Genomic DNA, 17,587 nt, shown 5'->3' with positions numbered 1-17,587 from the left:
GAGTGGATGAACCTACAGCATATTATACAGAGTGAAGTCAGAGAAAGATAAATATTGCCTACTAATGCATATATGTGGTATCTAGAAAGATGGTACTGATGAATTCGTTTGCAGGGCAGCAATGAAGAAACAGCAATACAGAACAGACTTACAGACACAGCAGTGTGGGGAGGGAGGAAAAGAGGGTGAAATGTATGGAGAGAGTAACATGGAAACCTAATTACCACATGTAAAACAGACAGTCAATGCGAATTTGCTGTATCACTCAGGGAACTCAAACAGGGGCTCTGTAATAACCTAGACTAGTGAAATGGAGAGGGAGATGGGAGGGAGGTTCAAGAAGGAGGGGACATATGCATACCTATGGCTGGTTCATGTTGATATTTGGCAGAAAACAACAAAATTCTGTAAAGCAATTCTCCTTCAATTAAAAAATAAATATTTTGTTTTTAAAAAGGAATGATGAGTATCTCAAAATTTTCATTGCTTTTATCAAATGTACTGAATTCCAGGGATTTCTTTCAGGACTCTTCTGATTTCTAAGACATATTATCCATTTGTATAAATTACCATAGAAGTAAAAGGATTTTAAATTAAAGAAATACAAAAGCTGTTTCTCTGATATTAATTCTACTTGATTTTCTATAAATTTGCTTGGAGAGAATAAATAAACACCTACTAAAACATCTTATATAGTAAATTGTGGTATTTTCATATCACATAAATTCTTTCATTTTCATTTTAAAAAAGAGTGTTAAGATTTTTCTAGATTCAACTCAAGCTAAAATTCTTCAGAGCATTGTATGAGTCCTGTCAGTTATTTGAAGATCAAATCAAAATTACTTAATATAGTCCTTACAGTCTCAAGAAGATGTAAACCTCTGATATTGAGATTTAAGACAGTGAAGATCTATTTCAATTATAAACATTGACTAATAGCAATCAGTTCCAAAGTTTGTCACAAAATGTTCTCTGTAAAATGATTTCCGTTATAAAAACTTGAAATATATTGCCACAGGAGGGAAAGAAAACTCTCAATTTAAAACTTTTGGCAAAGACAGAGGTAAGATATGCCCCAAATCAAAAAATACATTTTTGCTTTAATATACTAGCTGGAAATTTTCCTTTTGAATGCTGTGTATAATTTCCAACAAATTTTTTTTTCACTTTTACCATCACAGTTTCCTCATTGAACAAACACTCACATTCACGGATCAAGTATTGCTATGGGTAAAATGAATATGATTACAACCTTGTCCTCTGGTAAACTGAGCAAAAATACTTCATTTCTCCAAGAGAATAACTCTCCACTTCCATACAGTCCAGATTAAAAATGTATCAACCTAAACACTTTAGACAATAGGTAATAAATTAAATCTCTACTTGATTAATATAGCATTTTTAAAACCCACACATCAAATTTGCATATAAAAGTGCACGATATTTCAATTATATTCTTAGAATCTGCATCTGAGAAAAGTTGTTCCTTTTATAAGGTTTTTAACATTCAGTATGGATATTTACTGTATAAAACTGAAGTCCAGAGGGTAGGTTTGTAGAGCCATTATATATTCTGACATTTTCACGTTATTATCCACACATTCAATAAATGTATAAACACTTATGCACAATAATAAATGAATGTATTTAAACATACTAGTTCAAATTCTTTTCCCATCTAGGTTACTACAATGAGTAGGGTTCCCTTTGCTAGACAGTAGGTCCTTGCTGGTTATCTATTTTAAATATAGTCGTATGTATATGTCAATACATGTATGTATGTGTATAACTGAATCACTTTTGCTATGCACCTGAAATTAAAACATTGCAAATTAACTATGCAGTGTATGCATGCTCAGTCATGTCTGACTCTTTGCCACCCCATGGGCTGTAGCCCGCCAAGCTCCTCTGTCCATGGGATTTTCCAGACAAGAATACAAGAGTGGGCTGCCATTCCCTTCTCCAGGGGACATTAACTATACTTCAATACTAAAAAAAAGAAAAGAAAAAAAAACAAAAACTAGTGTTAGACAGACTTAACAGGGTACCAGTGCCACCTAGTGGCCTCATAAAAAAAAGAATGCTTGGCTTTTTCATCCTATTAAGTTTTACATAACCATAAGCTTATCTTTTCACTGATACAGGTATTAATAATATTTAGAGCACTAGAGTAAATGTTTGACATCACAAACATCTATAAAGTCTATTATAAGAGAAAATAAAGGAAAACAAAGAGAATTTTAGCAAGTGACCATTTTCAACTTACATTAATGTCAAGTATATAAGCATTAGCTATTTTCTAAATATTAGCTTATATACTATAAAACAGTAATAAGATCTTTCAATTAATATACTATATTTATATATTATGTATTAAATAATTTTATTTTGCATAAAGGCATGCAAGTAAAAAAAAAAATTAAGGCCTTAATTAGTAAATAGATTAAACCAAAAATCAATGATTACATGTTGTCTGTCTGAGAAGGAAAGAAAAAGCTTTGAGATGTTAAATATTTAATAAAACAAGAGTGCAACATCTCACTGATATGCACATTCCTACAACCAAGGCAAGCAATCATTCTTGAGGTGATGGAGGCCAATTTAAGATCACTGAACACCCGGCAACTCCAGTTTGTCATCCTAACCAAAAAAAGTCTCAGCAGGTTTCTTGCTAAACCTCCCAATATATGTGTGTTATAGATATTTCAAGTCATTTACTCCGGTACCCCATCTCCAAAATTTGACTCACCGTCACCTCAAAATTCATTCATCCTATTTACATTTTCAGTGATCCTCACTCGGCTCATGTGTTGTCATCCCTTTTCACCTAGCTTAAATTTCATGGCAAATTAATGTGATCTATTTTTTTTTCTTTGCCTTCTTTCACTTTGTTTACTTTTTTGGCAAACCTCAACCTGAGTTAATTCCAACTCTCAGCTTTACACCTACACCTTTGCAGCTAAGCTTGCTGTGGAAAAATACACAATCATGCTAGTTTTTTATTTGTGCATGCTAAGCCACTTCAGTGTATCTGACTTTTCTGCGACCCTATGGACTGTAGCCCACCAGGCTCCTCTGTCAATGGGATTCTCCAGACAAGAATCGGAGAAGGCAATGTCACCCTACTCCAGTACTCTTGCCTGGAAAATCCCGTGGACGGAGGAGCCTGGTGGGCTGCAGTCCATGGGGTCGCAAAGAGTCGGACATGACTGAGCGACTTCACTTTCACTTTTCACTTTCATGCATTGGAGAAGGAAATGGCAACCCACTCCAGTGTTCTTGCCTGGAGAATCCCAGGGACGGCGGAGCCTGGTGGGCTGCCATCTATGGGGTCACACAGAGTCGGACACGACTGACACAACTTAGCAGCAGCAGCAGCAGCAGACAAGAATACTGCAGTGGGTTGCCATGCCCTCCTCCAGGGGGTCTTCCTGACCCAGGGATCAAACCCAGGTGTCTTACGTCTCCTGCATTGGCAGGGGCTTTCTTTACCACTAGTGCGACCCGGGAAGCCCCCAGTTGTTGTTGTTGTTGTTGTTTTAATGCATTTAAATTCATTACAAGAACTGAAGTGAGCCCCTTGTGTGACCCAAGAACCCTGCTACATTTCTTAGTCTATTCACACTATCTCCTAACTATAACTTCTCCTCTGCCCTCAAATATCCAACACTCCCTCCCTCACTCTCACACTCTGTTGATGACCTTGCTTTGTATTACTCTGAAAAAAGGGAAAAAATGAATAGAAGAGATCATTCAAAAGTTCACACAGCACATCACTCACCAGTATCTGTACCCTCTTACTCCTGCTTCGATGGATGAACTGCTTGAACTACCATTTAAGCTACTCCTGCTTCCTGCACAAGATCCCATCTCATCAACCAGGTAATTCACCAGCTCTCTCTTGCATAACCAGTTTTCTTCATTTCTACTGGATCATTCCCATCAGAATACAAAGACACTTTCCATTCTCCCATGCTTAGAAATTAACCCACCCTTGATCCCACATCCCTCTGAAATACTGTCCTATTTCTCATCCCCTTTATAGTATAATTCCTCAGATGAGTCATCCAAATCCATGGTCACTGACTGTACTCCTTCCATTCTGAAACTATTCTTTTATTAACGTATTGCTGATTTACAATGTTGTGTTAGTTTCTGATGTGTAGCAAAGTGACTCAGTTACCTATATTTTGCTTCTTTTTTTCACATTCTTTCCTATTATAGTTTATCACAGGATATTGAAGACAGCTCCCTGTGCTATACAGTAGGGCCTTATTGTTTATCCATTCTATTTATAACAGTTTGTATCTTCTAATCTCAAACTCCCAATCCATCTCTCCAATACCCCCTCCCCATCCCGTGGCCACCACAAGACTCTTCTCTATGTCTGTGAGTCTGTTTCTATATGAAACTATTCTTAACAAGGTCATATTCTTAACTGACCTCCACACAGTAAATCCGACGGTCATTGCTCAACTCCCATTTTACTTGTACCATGAGTACCATCACTCTCTTTTATTTGAAAACATTTCTCGACTTTCAGGATACCACATGCCTCCTTACTTCACTTCTCAATCTCCTCACCTGGCTCCTGATAGTTTTCCTGGTAGATAAATGTGGACATGCCCAAGGGCTCACTCTTTGATACTATTTTCTGTCTATATGTTGTCCCCTGATATTAGCATCTTGTGGCTCTAAGTGGCACTGTGACAGTTCCCATATTTGTTTCTCCAGCCCAGATCTCTCCCCAGAACTCTGTACTCATATAGTGAACTCCTCACTCAACAATTAACAATTCTATGTGAATGTTTAAATGGCATCTCAAACTTAACACATACCAAACTATGTTCCTGAGTACACCTCCCCTCAAACTTGCTACTCCTTAATCATCTCAGCAAATAATAAAAAATCTTGGAGCCATTTTTCTCATACCATCCCCTTTCTCTTATATCCTGTATCCAATCTGGCATCAAATACTGTCCACTCTACCATAAAAATATACATCCAGAGTTGAATCATTTATTTCCTCCGCTAGTACCACTTGGCCAGCATCACTTTCATCTGAATCAGTGCACTAGCTTAACTAGTTTTTCCTGCTCCAACCCTATTTCCACCACTGCTCTTTCTCTGCTCAGTCATTGACATGACTTTTCAACAAGTAAATCCAAAGTCATATCATGTCACTTCTTTATTCAAAACTCTCCAATGGCTACCAAATTTCCTCAAACAAAAAACCTAAAAACTGAACAATGACTTATAAGGCACTAGGTAGCTTATTACCTTTCTAACTTCACTTCCTACTTCCTTACTCCACTCCAGCCAAACTGATCTTGTTTCTGTTCCTTGACTTTACCAAGTATGTGAGTTATTGATGGCTGAATAGCAAATTACCCCCAAACTTACTCACTTAAAAAAACCTCATCTCACACACTTTCTGTAGGTCAGGAAATCTAGGTATGACCTAGCTGGATTCTCTGCTTCAGCGTCTGTCACAGACTGCAGTAAACAGCTACAGCTACAGTCATCTCAAGGCTCGGCTTGTTTAAAGATTCATTTCCAAGCTTGCTTACCTGGCTGTTGACAGGATTCTGTGAGCTATTGGTCTGACAGCCTCAGTTCCTTACTGGATGTGGGCCATAGGTCATTCTCTGTTCTTTGCCACATACACCTCTCCAATACAGGATTAAGAGAAAGAATGGGGCAAGACGCAGGTCAGAGTCTTTTATTACCTAACCACAGAAGTAACATCTCAACTCTTCACCACTCCAGGGAAGGGGACTGCAGAAGGGAGGGAGACATGAATGGGGCTCACTGGGAGCCTTGGACAAGGGTGTCCATCACACAGGTTTGGTGCCACTCAGGGAGCACTGGTCATTGAGACTATTCTTCCAGATAGCAGCATGTTTCACTCCCACACCTCCTTCAAGTCTTTGACCTAATGTTACCTGCTCAGTGAGACCTTCTGTGAACACTCTTTTTAAAATTACAATTCCTACCCCTCAAAGACTTTTCATCCTCTTCCTTATTTTTCTCCACAGCACTTATAGACTTTAACATCCCATATAATTTACTTATTGTGGTTGGTTTCTACGCTGTCAACTTGGTTAAGCTGGTAGTACATTTTCACTTCCTTCCCTGCAGAGTTCTGGGATAGCAAGAGCCACAGAGGCATTCTGCCTGAGATCTGACAGGTGGAAGCGGTCATATTCTTTTACACCAGGAGGGCCAGTGGAGGGTACACGGCATTGCTGCACATCGTGCACGCTGTCGCCTCTTCTGTCAGCTCATCTTGTAGGTGTGGGGCAGCAGCCAGGTCCCAACCTTCAGCTCCAGGGCTTCTCTTCCAATTCAGCAACTCTTGAATCTGTGACAAAGGACTGGCTCCTCGGGCAGATCACCTGTCTTCAAAGGTGAACTGTGGGAATCAGGGAGAAAGCAATGCAAATTCCAACCCATCCCCACAGGTCCCAGCTCATCCTTGAAGTCCCCTCCACCTAACTATTTGTGATTTGACTTTGGGCAGTAGTCCTGCTCCTCTGACAACTTCAACATTACTTGATATCTTTTTTCTGCCATTAAAATCTATAAGCTCTGCAAGTAAAAACTTGGATCTGCTTTGTTTACTGCTCTTACCCCAGCACCTAGAACAGGGCCTATGTATGGTATGTAGTAGGAATTCATTACACATTTACTAATGAGCAATTCTTAAAAATATAAGGCACTAAAAATAAACATCAAGGGTGGCAAGAAAAGAGAGAGACTGGTAGATGTTCTAGAAGAAAAGCTCCTGTAAAAAATAAAAACTGAAATGTGTCTTAAAGGATGGATAGGAAGGAAATATCATCTACAGTATGAAATAGCATGAAAAAAATAGAGAGGAGCATACTAAATGTAACAGACATTGTATGTTGTCCAGGGATGACGAATTTGACCTGGGTAAAGCATTACAGTCTCTGTAGCAGGTGACTAACGTGGAGAAAACACAATTTCATTAAATTTAACCTCTCAGGAACATACTCACTTGACTGGAAAGGGGGAATTAGAAAAGTAGGGAGACAAAACAGATATGTTGTCTTAGATTAGCAGTATGACAATAGAGAAAAAAGGTAGATGTAAAACCGTAAGAAAAGAAAAAAGGTTATAACATTATAACTGTATAAATCATTAGTGCTGTTTGTTGACATATCTGATTCTCCTCCTAAACACATAGCATGGTTCCACTTGCCCACCCTTTTGAAGTTATGCATGGCCATGCAACTTGCTTTGGTCCCAGAAATATGAAGCAATGTGACAAGGCCCACTTCAAAATGGAAGCCTTTAATAACAAGTGTGATTCTTTGCCTTCCCTTCTCCTTTCATATTGCCTAGAAACATTACAAATGCGAAAGTCTCACTGGTCTCAGTCCCTGAATGGCCAAGAGCATGGCGAGAAACAAACCTTTCTGATTTTAAGCCACTGAGACTTTGGACTGTTTGTAAGTCCAAAGTCTTACAAACACAGCCTCACCCATTCTGATTGTGGCAGCTTTAACTTAGGTTGACAAACACTTACATTTCCCTCTTTAAGAGATGAAGCTTAATTTCCCTCCTTTTTTGTGTGAGCTGAAGTTAGTAACTCACTTCTAACAAGTGCATGCTTGTGCGTGCCAAGTAGCTTCAGTCATGTCTGACTCTTTGCGACACTATGGACTATAGCCCACCAGGCTCTTGGGATTCTCCAGGCAAGAATGCTGGAATGGGTTACCATGCCCTCCTCCAGGGGATCTTCCCAACCCAGGGATCGAACCTGAGTCTCTTAAGTCTCCTGCATTGGCAGGTGGGTTCTTTATCACTAGCGCCACCTGGCAAGCCCTTTTTAACAAGTGATAGTGCTTCTCAGACTAGCTCATAAAAAAACATCGGGACTTTTTGTCTCTCGGATCACTCATTTTGGGGAGAACTGAACTGCTGTAACTTGAGGACACTCCAGCAGCCCTATGGAGATCCAGGTGCTGAGGGTTTGAGTCCTCCTGCCAACTGCATTCACTTGCCAAGCTGGGAGTGAGCTTGGAAGAGGATCCAAGAGGATCCCACAGCCCCAGCAACATACTGACTGCAACTTCTACAGAAGTTGCATGAGATGATAAGAACTCATTGTCTTAATCCACCATGCTTTAGGCTAATCTGAGACTCAGCAATAGATAACAAATATGTTGAATGATATAGAAACACACTAGAAATTGAAAATGGAGGATAGAAACAGGGGCTCTGTGTCAATCTACAAGGGTGGGATGGGGAGGAAGATGAGAAGATGGTTTGGGAGGGAGGGGACATGTGTGTACCTATGGCTGATTCTTGTTGATGTTTGACAGAAAACCGAAAAATTCTGTAAAGCAATTATCCTTCAATTAAAAAAAAAAAATAAAGTGCAAAAAAAAAAGTCAAAGATAACTCCTAGGCTTTGAGCTTGGAATAACTTGAGAAAATTGTGATTATCACTGACTGCAAGTTACTCAATTTTATTGTAGTTTTGAGGCAAGGGACATGTTTAATCAACAAACATTTGCTGGAGTCTTATAAACATTTAGGGCTTCCCAGGTGGCACTACCTGTAAAGAACTCGCCTGTCAATGCAGGCGACATAAGAGACGCAGGTTTGATCCCTGGGTCTGGAAGATCCCCTGGAGGAGGGCACAGCAGCCCACTCTGGTACTCTTGCCTGGAGAATCTCACAGATAGAGGAGCCTGACTGGAAAAAACAAATGCCCAGAACCGAAACCAATATTTCGGTAAAGATAACAGAGAGGGAATTCATTACATATTTACTGATGAACAATTTTTAAAAATATAAGGCACTAAGAATAAACATAAGGGTGGCAAGAAAAGGGAGAGACTAAGAGATGTTCTAGAAGAAAACCTTTTTCATCTCCTCTTGTCTAGATACTATACTTCTATTACAATTTTGTTATCAGTAGTATCACACTGCTCAGAGAAGACAATGGCACCCCACTCCAGTACTCTTGCCTGGAAAATCCCATGGACGGAGGAGCCTGGTAGGCTGCAGTCCATGGGGTCGCTAAATGTCGGACACGGGCTATGCGACTTCACTTTTACTTTTCACTTTCATGCATTGGAGAAGGAAATGACAACCCACTCCGGTGTTCTTGCCTGGAGAATCCCAGGGACGGGGGAGCCTGGTGGGCTGCCGTCTATGGGGTCGCAGAGTCAGAAACGACTGAAGCGACTTAGCAGCAGCAGCAGCAGTATCACACTGCTAGTACACACCAATTGCAAGTTTAAGTTTCTTAAGTATTTTAATGTCAAAATAGACTCACAGGCCATTTCCTGACTATATTTTCTCCCACTTATCTCAACATTCATATGAGAGATGTGCACTTATGTAAATTTTGTTTCCCTGATGATTACCAAAGTTTCTACACTAAAACCCTAAAAAGAAAAAGGAAGTAGTATAGTTGAAGAATGAGTATTCTATGACAAATGTATAGAATATAGTTCATGTATCCAATGCAGAATTTAAGTATTTTCCAACCATCATTTTACCAGTCTAACAGCTCCACCTCCATTCTACCTTTAAAATCCTTAAACTAAACTTTACTTATAATCAATTTTTAATTCCTCTATTATCACATTCTCTCTCCTGAGAATTCACTCTAAGCCTCAAAGATTGAACAGCAGTTAAATTCATTAGGTGTGATCTTGAATCCCCTCAAATAAATGTAGAAATATTGCCATCTTAGCCACAAATTTCACACAGAGGAGAGAAAACATCACAAATGTGCCACTTCTTAAAATTAAAATAAAATAAAAATAAAGACTTTTTACCAAGCTTTATTGTTTTTTTTTTTCATGTTCAATCTGGTACCTTTATTCAGTTACTCCTCCATTTATTCAAACAATAATTTTTTAAAATTTTATTTTATTTTTAAACTTTACATAATTGTATTAGTTTTGCCAAATATCAAAATGAATCTGCCACAGGTATGCATGTGTTCCCCATCCTGAACCCTCCTCCCTCCTCCCTCCCCATACCATCCCTCTGGGTCATACCAGTGCACCAGCCCCAAGCATCCAGTATCGTGCATCGAACCTGGACTGGCAACTTGTTTCATACATGATATTTTACATGTTTCAATGCCATTCTCCCAAATCTTCCCACCCGTGCCCTCTCCCACAGAGTCCATAAGACTGTTCTATACATCAGTGTCTCTTTTGCTGTCTCGTACACAGGGTTATTGTTACCATCTTTCTAAATTCCATATATATGCGTTAGTATACTGTATTGGTGTTTTTCTTTCTGGCTTACTTCACTCTGTATAATAGGCTCCAGTTTCATCCACCTCATTAGAACTGATTCAAATGTATTCTTTTTAATGGCTGAGTAATACCCCATTGTGTATGTGCACCACAGCTTTCTTATCCATTCATCTGCTGATGGACATCTAGGTTGCTTCCATGTCCTGGCTATTATAAACAGTGCTGCGATGAACATTGGGGTACACGTGTCTCTTTCCCTTCTGGTTTCCTCAGTGTGTATGCCCAGCAGTGGGATTGCTGGATCATAAGGCAGTTCTATTTCCAGTTTTTTTAAGGAATCTCCACACTGTTCTCCATAGTGGCTGTACTAGTTTGCATTCCCACCAACAGTGTAAGAGGGTTCCCTTTTCTCCACACCCTCTCCAGCATTTATTACTTGTAGACTTTTGGATCGCAGCCATTCTGACTGGTGTGAAATGGTACCTCATAGTGGTTTTGATTTGCATTTCTCTGATAATGAGTGATGTTGAGCATCTTTTCATGTGTTTGTTAGCCATCTGTATGTCTTCTTTGGAGAAATGTCTATTTAGTTCTTTGGCCCATTTTTTGATTGGGTCCTTTATTTTTCTGGAGTTGAGCTGTAGGAGTTGCTTGTATATTCTCGAGATTAGTTGTTTGTCAGTTGCTTCATTTGCTATTATCTTCTCCCATTCTGAAGGCTGTCTTTTCACCTTGCTAATAGTTTCCTTTGATGTGCAGAAGCTTAATTCTGAATAATGATAGTGAAACCAAGCTTTATTGTAAAAATAGTTTCAGATTTACAGAAAAAGTTACAAAAATGGAACAGGGAGTACCCAGACACCCCTCATCCAATATCCCCTATTGTTAACATCTTGTAATAGCATGTACAACTAAGAAGCCAGTATGCCTGCAGGCTCAGTCACTAAGTCCTGTCCAACTCTCTGCAATCCCATGAACTGTAGCCCACCAGGTTCCTCTGTCCATGGGATTTCCCAGGCAAGAATACTAGAGTGGGTTGATATTCCTGACCCAGGGATTAAACCTCCATCTCCTGTGTCTCCTGAATTGGCAGGCGGATTCCTGACCACTGAGCCACCTGAATGGCACATTACTATTAACTAAAGCCCACACTTTTAAGTTTCACTAGTTTTCCATTAATGTCCTTTTTTGGCTTGAGGATCCCACATTGCCTTTAGTCATTACGTCTCATCTCCTCCGGTGTTTTCCAGACTGTTTTTCATGACAATGACAGCTTTGAGCACAGTTTAGGGAATCCTAAAGTATGTCCATCAATTTGATGTTTTTTCTCCGTTCAAGTTTAATAAAACTACAAAAGATCAAAAGTGATACCCTACTACTGCACACATCAGCTAGCCTGCTCCAGAACACAGCTCAGGCCTTCTTCAGGGGAAGAAAGCCTGGCCTCCCAACCCCTGAAGGAAAGGCCAGTGCTGTCCCACACATCTGGACCAAGTAAGGTGTGTTTTCATGACAACAGTACAAAAGAGGTTTTGTTCTCATGGCCACCTACTGCAGCCTGGCCCTAAAATGGCCCAGCACTCACTTCTGATTAGAGAAATATTCTTTGCTCTGGGCATCAGGCTTCTTGGTATCACCACCAGGCTTCCAGCCAGCTGGCACGTCCCCATGTGTGTCAGTGAAGCAGAAAGGCCTGAACTAGTCTCAGTGTCTTATCCACAGAGCAGCCAACAGGAAGGTCGTTTATGGTAATCTGTGGAAAGATATCTTTACCATCAGTAGTAAAAAGGTTCCTGAATGAGAAGCCCTCATCAGCCTTTAAGACCCCACAGTACTGAGCAACGATGTGCTCGGGCTCTGATATCAAGGGAACGTGCATGGCCCCCAGTCTTCCTTGTTTCTTGGGTATGTTGATCCATGCCAGGTGACAGAAGTGAGAACCCACAGAAGCACCAGTTACTTGGCAGTTGAGTTTCTTAAATTCTTCTGCCCTATCACTGAAAGCAAGGAGCTCCATGGGGCACGCAAAGGCGTCAAGAGGGTAAAAGAAGAACACAACATATCTTCCTTTGTGGTCAGACAGACTGATATCTTTGAACTGACCATCTGGCATAATGGTTGTAGTTTTGAACTGCGGAGCAGGATGTCCAATTTTCACATTTCCTGAAGACATATTGCTATCGGCAGTTCTCAGAGAGAAACCACACAGCCCAGTTAGGAGGAAGACACCCATCAATTTGATTTTGGCTGATACTGGTCTCATGGACAGACTGAGGTTAGGGCTTTGAGGAGAATAACACAGAAGGAGGTGAAGTGTTGTCATCACATCCTACGAGGGTTCACACTATCAATGACTCGTCAGTGTTGCTGATATTGCTTACCTGGCTTAGATAGTATTTACCAGATTTCTCTACTGTAAAGTTCAAGCTAGTTTTAGAAAAGGCAGAGGAACCAGAAATCAAATTGCCAACATCCGCCGGATCATGGAAAAAGCAAGAGAGTTCCAGAAAAACATCTATTTCTGCTTTACTGACTATGCCAAAGCCTTTGACTGTGTGGATCACACTAAACTGTGGGAAATTCTGAAAGAGATGAGAATGCCAGACCACCTGACCTGCCTCTTGAGAAACCTATATGCAGGTCAGGAAGTAACAGTTAGAACTGGACATGAAACAACAGACTGGTTCCAAATAGGAAAAGGAGTACGTCAAGGCTGTATATTGTCACCCTGCTTATTTAGCTTATATGCAGAGTACATCATGAGAAACACTGGGCTGGATGAAGCACAAGCTGGAATCAAGATTGCTGGGAGAAATATCAATAACCTCAGATATGCAGATGACACCACCTTTATGGCAGAAAGTGAAGAGGAACTAAAAAGCCTCTTGATGAAAGTGAAAGTGGAGAGTGAAAAAGTTGGCTTAAAGCTCAACATTCAGAAAATGAAGATCATGGCATCTGGTCCCATCACTTCATGGGAAATAGATGGAGAAACAGTGGAAACAGTATCAGACTTTATTTTTTGGGCTCCAAAATCACTGCAGATGGTGATTGCAGCCATGAAACTAAAAGACGCTTACTCCTTGGAAGGAAAGTTATGACCAACCTAGATAGCATATTCAAAAGCAGAGACATTACTTTGCAAACAAAGGTCCGTCTCGTCAAGGCTATGGTTTTTCCAGTAGTCATGTATGGATGTGAGAGTTGGACTGTGAAGAAAGCTGAGCACCAAAGAATTGATGCTTTTGAACTGTGGTGTTGGAGAAGACTCTTGAGAGTCCCTTGGACTGCAAGGAGATCCAACCACTCCATCCTAAAGGAGATCAGCCCTGGGTGTTCTTTGGAAAGACTGATGCTAAAGCTGAAACTCCAGTACTTTGGCCACTTCATGCGAAGAGTTGACTCATTGGAAAAGACTCTGATGCTGGGAGGGATTGGGGGCAGGAGAAGAAGGGGACGACAGAGGATGAGATGGCTGGATGGCATCACCGACTCGATGGACTTGAGTTTGAGTAAACTCCGGGAGTTGGTGATGGACAGGGAGGCCCGGCATGCTGCAATTCATGGTGTGGCAAAGAGTCAGACACGACTGAGCAACTGAACTGAACTGAACCCTTTGAAAGCAAGTTGCTAAGCACAGCCCATATTCAAGATGGTATTGGGGTAGGGATGGAAAACTAAACTCCATCTCCTGGAGATGAGTGCCTTTTTAGAATAAATACAAAATTTACTCAATTTCTGAAATACATATTGAGTACCTCAAAGCATCTGATAATTCAATTAAGTGCCAATTTAACATGAGTCATTCTGCTAGGCATTTCAAATAAGTGTTAAGACACAGTCCTGCACCACAAGGAGTTTATAATGTAGGTAGGATACCACAAGAAAAATGCTGGGTAAGTACTATAGTGTCACAAAAAGGGAAAAAATAAAATCCAGTTGCAGTAATGAAGTAATGAAAAGTTTCACAGAACAAGAAATATTTAAGCAAAGCAAAGCTGAATATAATTTTGACAGATGAAAACATTTATAATTTATATTTATATTTATATATATATTTATTAATTATATTTAATATATTAATTATACAATTATATAATTATAAATATATAAAATATATAATTATATAATAATTAATAAATTATATTAATTTATATTTATAAATTTAAATTTATATTTATAATTTAAAACTCTTAACAGTGGACATAAACAGAATGTACTTCAACATAATAAAAGCCATATATATCAATCCCACACCTAATAGCATACAGTGAAAAACTGAAAATTTTCCTTCTAATATCAGGAATAAGACAAGGATGTCCACCACTTTTATTAACATAGTATTGGAAGTCCTAGTCAGAGCAATTAGGCAAAGAAAAGAAATAAAAAGTATTCAAATTGGAAAAAAAGTAGTAAAACTGTCACTATTTTAGAAGACATGATCTCATATACAGAAAATCCAAAGATTCCACCAAAAATTGTTAGAGCTAATAAATGAATTCAGTAAAACTGCAGAATACAAAATCAACAAACAAAAATCTGTTACATTTCTATACATTAATAATAAAGTATCAGAAAGAGAAATTAAGAAAACAATCCCATTTACAACTGCATCAAAAAAATATCTAGGGATAAATTCAACCAAAGAGGTTAAAGACCTGTACACTGAAAACTATAATACATTGATGAAAGAAACTGAAAACACAAATAAGTGAAAAGATTGTCCATGCTCATGGAGTGGAAGAATACTGTTATAATGTCCATACTATGCAGAGCAATCTACAGATTTAACAGAACAGAGATCTCAGAAATAACCCCACATATACACAGTCAGTTAATTTATGACAAAGAAGCCAAGATTATACAATAGGGAAAGAACAGTTTTCTTCAATAAATGGTGTTGAGAAAACTGGAAAACCATGTGCAAAAGATCAAAAGTGGGCCACTATCTTACACCATACACAAAAATGAACTCAAAATGAATTAAAGACTTGAATATAAGACCTGAAACCATAAAACTGCTAGGAGAAAAAATAGGTGGTAAGCTCCCAGACATCAGTTTTGGTGATGATTTTTTGAACCTGACCCCAAAAGTAAAGGCAACAAAAGCAAAAATAGGCAAGTTGGACTATATCAAACTAATAAGTTTCATCATAGCAAAGGAAACCATCAACAAAATGAAATGAGACTTTATGGAACAGGAAGAAATATTTGAAAATCATATGACCTGATAAGGAGCTAATATCCAAAATATATAAAAACTCATAGAACTCAATAGAAAAAAAATCCAATTAAAAAATGAGCAGAATATCTCAATAGATATTTTTCCAAAGAAGACACAAACAGCCCAGAGACACCTAAAAAGATGGTCAATATCACTAATATCAGAAAATGCAAATCAAAAATATAATGAGGTATCACATCACACATTAGAATGGTCATTATCAAAAAAGATAAGAAATAACAAGTGTTGGTAAGAATGTGGAGAAAAAAGAGATGTCATGCACCATTGGTGGGAATGCAACTATGGAAAACTACATGGGAATTCCTCAAAAAAATTAAAAATAAAGATGGAGTGTGATCCAGCAATTCCACCCTTGGTATTTACTCAAAGTAAACAAAAACATGAACTCAAAAAGATATATGTACCACCATGTTCATTTCAGCATTATTTTCAATAGCCAAGATATGGAAACAATCCAAGTGTCCACTGATGTATTAATATGAATGAAGAAAGATGTGGTATATACACACACATAGGAATATTAAGCTATAAACTAGAATGAAATCTTTCCATTTGTGACAACATAGATGATCTTAAAGGTATCGTGCTAAATGCAATACATCAGAGAAAGACAAACACTGCATAATCTCACTGATGTGTGGAATAAAAAAAAAAAGATTCATATTATAAACTGCCAGTTATGAAGCAAGTCCTGGGGATGTAATGTACAACACAGTGACTATAGTTAATAATACTGTACTGCATATTTGTGTTATTAAGAGAATAAATCTTTAAAAATTTCTCACTACAAGGAAAAAAAAACCAATTTTATAACTGTGTATGAGGATGAAGATTAACTTGACTTACTGTGGTGATGATTTCACAATATACACAAATATCATATTATTATGTTGTACAACTGAAACTAATATGCCAACTACAGGAAGGAAAAAAAAAAAAAAAAAAACTAGATGGAAAGACATCCAAGATGGAGAAAAGAGCATAAACAAAATATAAGAGCTCTCTCTCATTCATTCAGTGTTTTTGCACTGTAACCCAATGGAAACATTCATTTTAAGATCTTCAGTAAATTTCCATAGCTTAGCATAAATGGGTGGTGCTTAGTCTCCCCAAAATTCATTATGTTGATGTCCTAACCTTTGGTACCCCAGAATATAACTATATTTGGAGATAAGATCTTTAAACAGGTAATTAAGATTAAAAGAAGTCATCAGGACAGGCCCTGATCCAGTATGACTAGAGTCCTTCTAAGAAGCTAAAAGGATATAGGCACAGAACAAAGACAGAACTATAGACCAATGGAACAAAATAGAAAGCCCAGAGATAAATCCATGCACCTATGGACACCTTATCTTTGACAAAGGAGGCAAAAATATACAATGGAGAAAAGACAATCTCTTTAACAAGTGGTGATGGGAAAACTGGTCAACCACCTGTAAAAGAATGAAACTAGAACACTTTCTAACACCATACACAGAAATAAACTCAAAACGGATTAAAGATTTAAACGTAAGAGCAGAAACTATAAAACTCCTAGAGGAAAACATAGGCAGTACACTCTGACATAAATCACAGCAAGATCCTCTATGACCCACCTCCCCGAGTAATGGAAATAAAAGCAAAAATAAGCAAATGGGACTTAATTAAACTTAAAAGCTTTTGCACGACGAAGGAAACTATAAACAAGGTAAAAAAGACAGCCTTCAGAATGGGAACAAATAATAGCAATCAAAGCAACTGACAAAGAATTAATCTCAAAAATATACAAGCAGCTCATCAATACCAGAAAAATAAATAACCTAATCAAAAAATGGGCCAAAGAACTAAACAGACATTTCTCCAAAGAAGACATACAGATGGCTAACAAACACATGAAAAGATGCACAACATCACTCATTATCAAAGAAACGCAAACCAAAACCACAATGAGGTACCATTTCACACCAGTCAGAATGGCTGCTATCAAAGTCTACAAACAATTATGCTGGAGAGGGTGTGGAGAAAAGGGAACCTTTTTACACTGTTGGTGGGAATGCAAATTAGTACAGCCACTATGAAGAACAGTGTGGAGATTCCTTAAAAAACTGGA

General features: G+C 38.5%; 1 protein-coding gene and 1 long non-coding RNA gene across 2 annotated transcripts; both read right to left on the bottom strand.

Annotated features, from left to right (window-relative positions):
• Nucleotides 1-5,707: 5,707 nt before the first annotated feature.
• On the bottom strand, nt 5,708-8,651 carry LOC123334473. The gene is made up of 2 exons (XR_006552394.1): nt 8,588-8,651; nt 5,708-6,415 (listed from the first exon to the last, which is right to left on the bottom strand). It is a non-coding gene; the product is annotated as an uncharacterized LOC123334473 (long non-coding RNA).
• Nucleotides 8,652-11,029: 2,378 nt separating this feature from the next.
• On the bottom strand, nt 11,030-12,784 carry LOC102406191 (peroxiredoxin-1-like). The gene has a single exon (XM_044946068.2). The coding sequence runs from the start codon at nt 12,574-12,576 to the stop codon at nt 11,929-11,931; it is 648 nt and encodes a 215-aa protein (XP_044802003.2). The 5' UTR covers nt 12,577-12,784; the 3' UTR covers nt 11,030-11,928.
• Nucleotides 12,785-17,587: the final 4,803 nt, after the last annotated feature.

Source organism: Bubalus bubalis, chromosome 7 (genome assembly GCF_019923935.1).
Source record: "Bubalus bubalis isolate 160015118507 breed Murrah chromosome 7, NDDB_SH_1, whole genome shotgun sequence".
Classification (NCBI taxonomy): Eukaryota; Metazoa; Chordata; class Mammalia; order Artiodactyla; family Bovidae; genus Bubalus; species Bubalus bubalis.
The sequence above is the reverse complement of the archived record's forward strand: the minus strand, read 5'-3'. Positions and strand labels throughout refer to the sequence as shown.

Excerpts from the sequence above, each read along its gene's own strand:
- LOC102406191 (XM_044946068.2), bottom strand. The coding sequence starts at position 12,576 with ATGACAACACTTCACCTCCTTCTGTGTTATTCTCCTCAAAGCCCTAAC.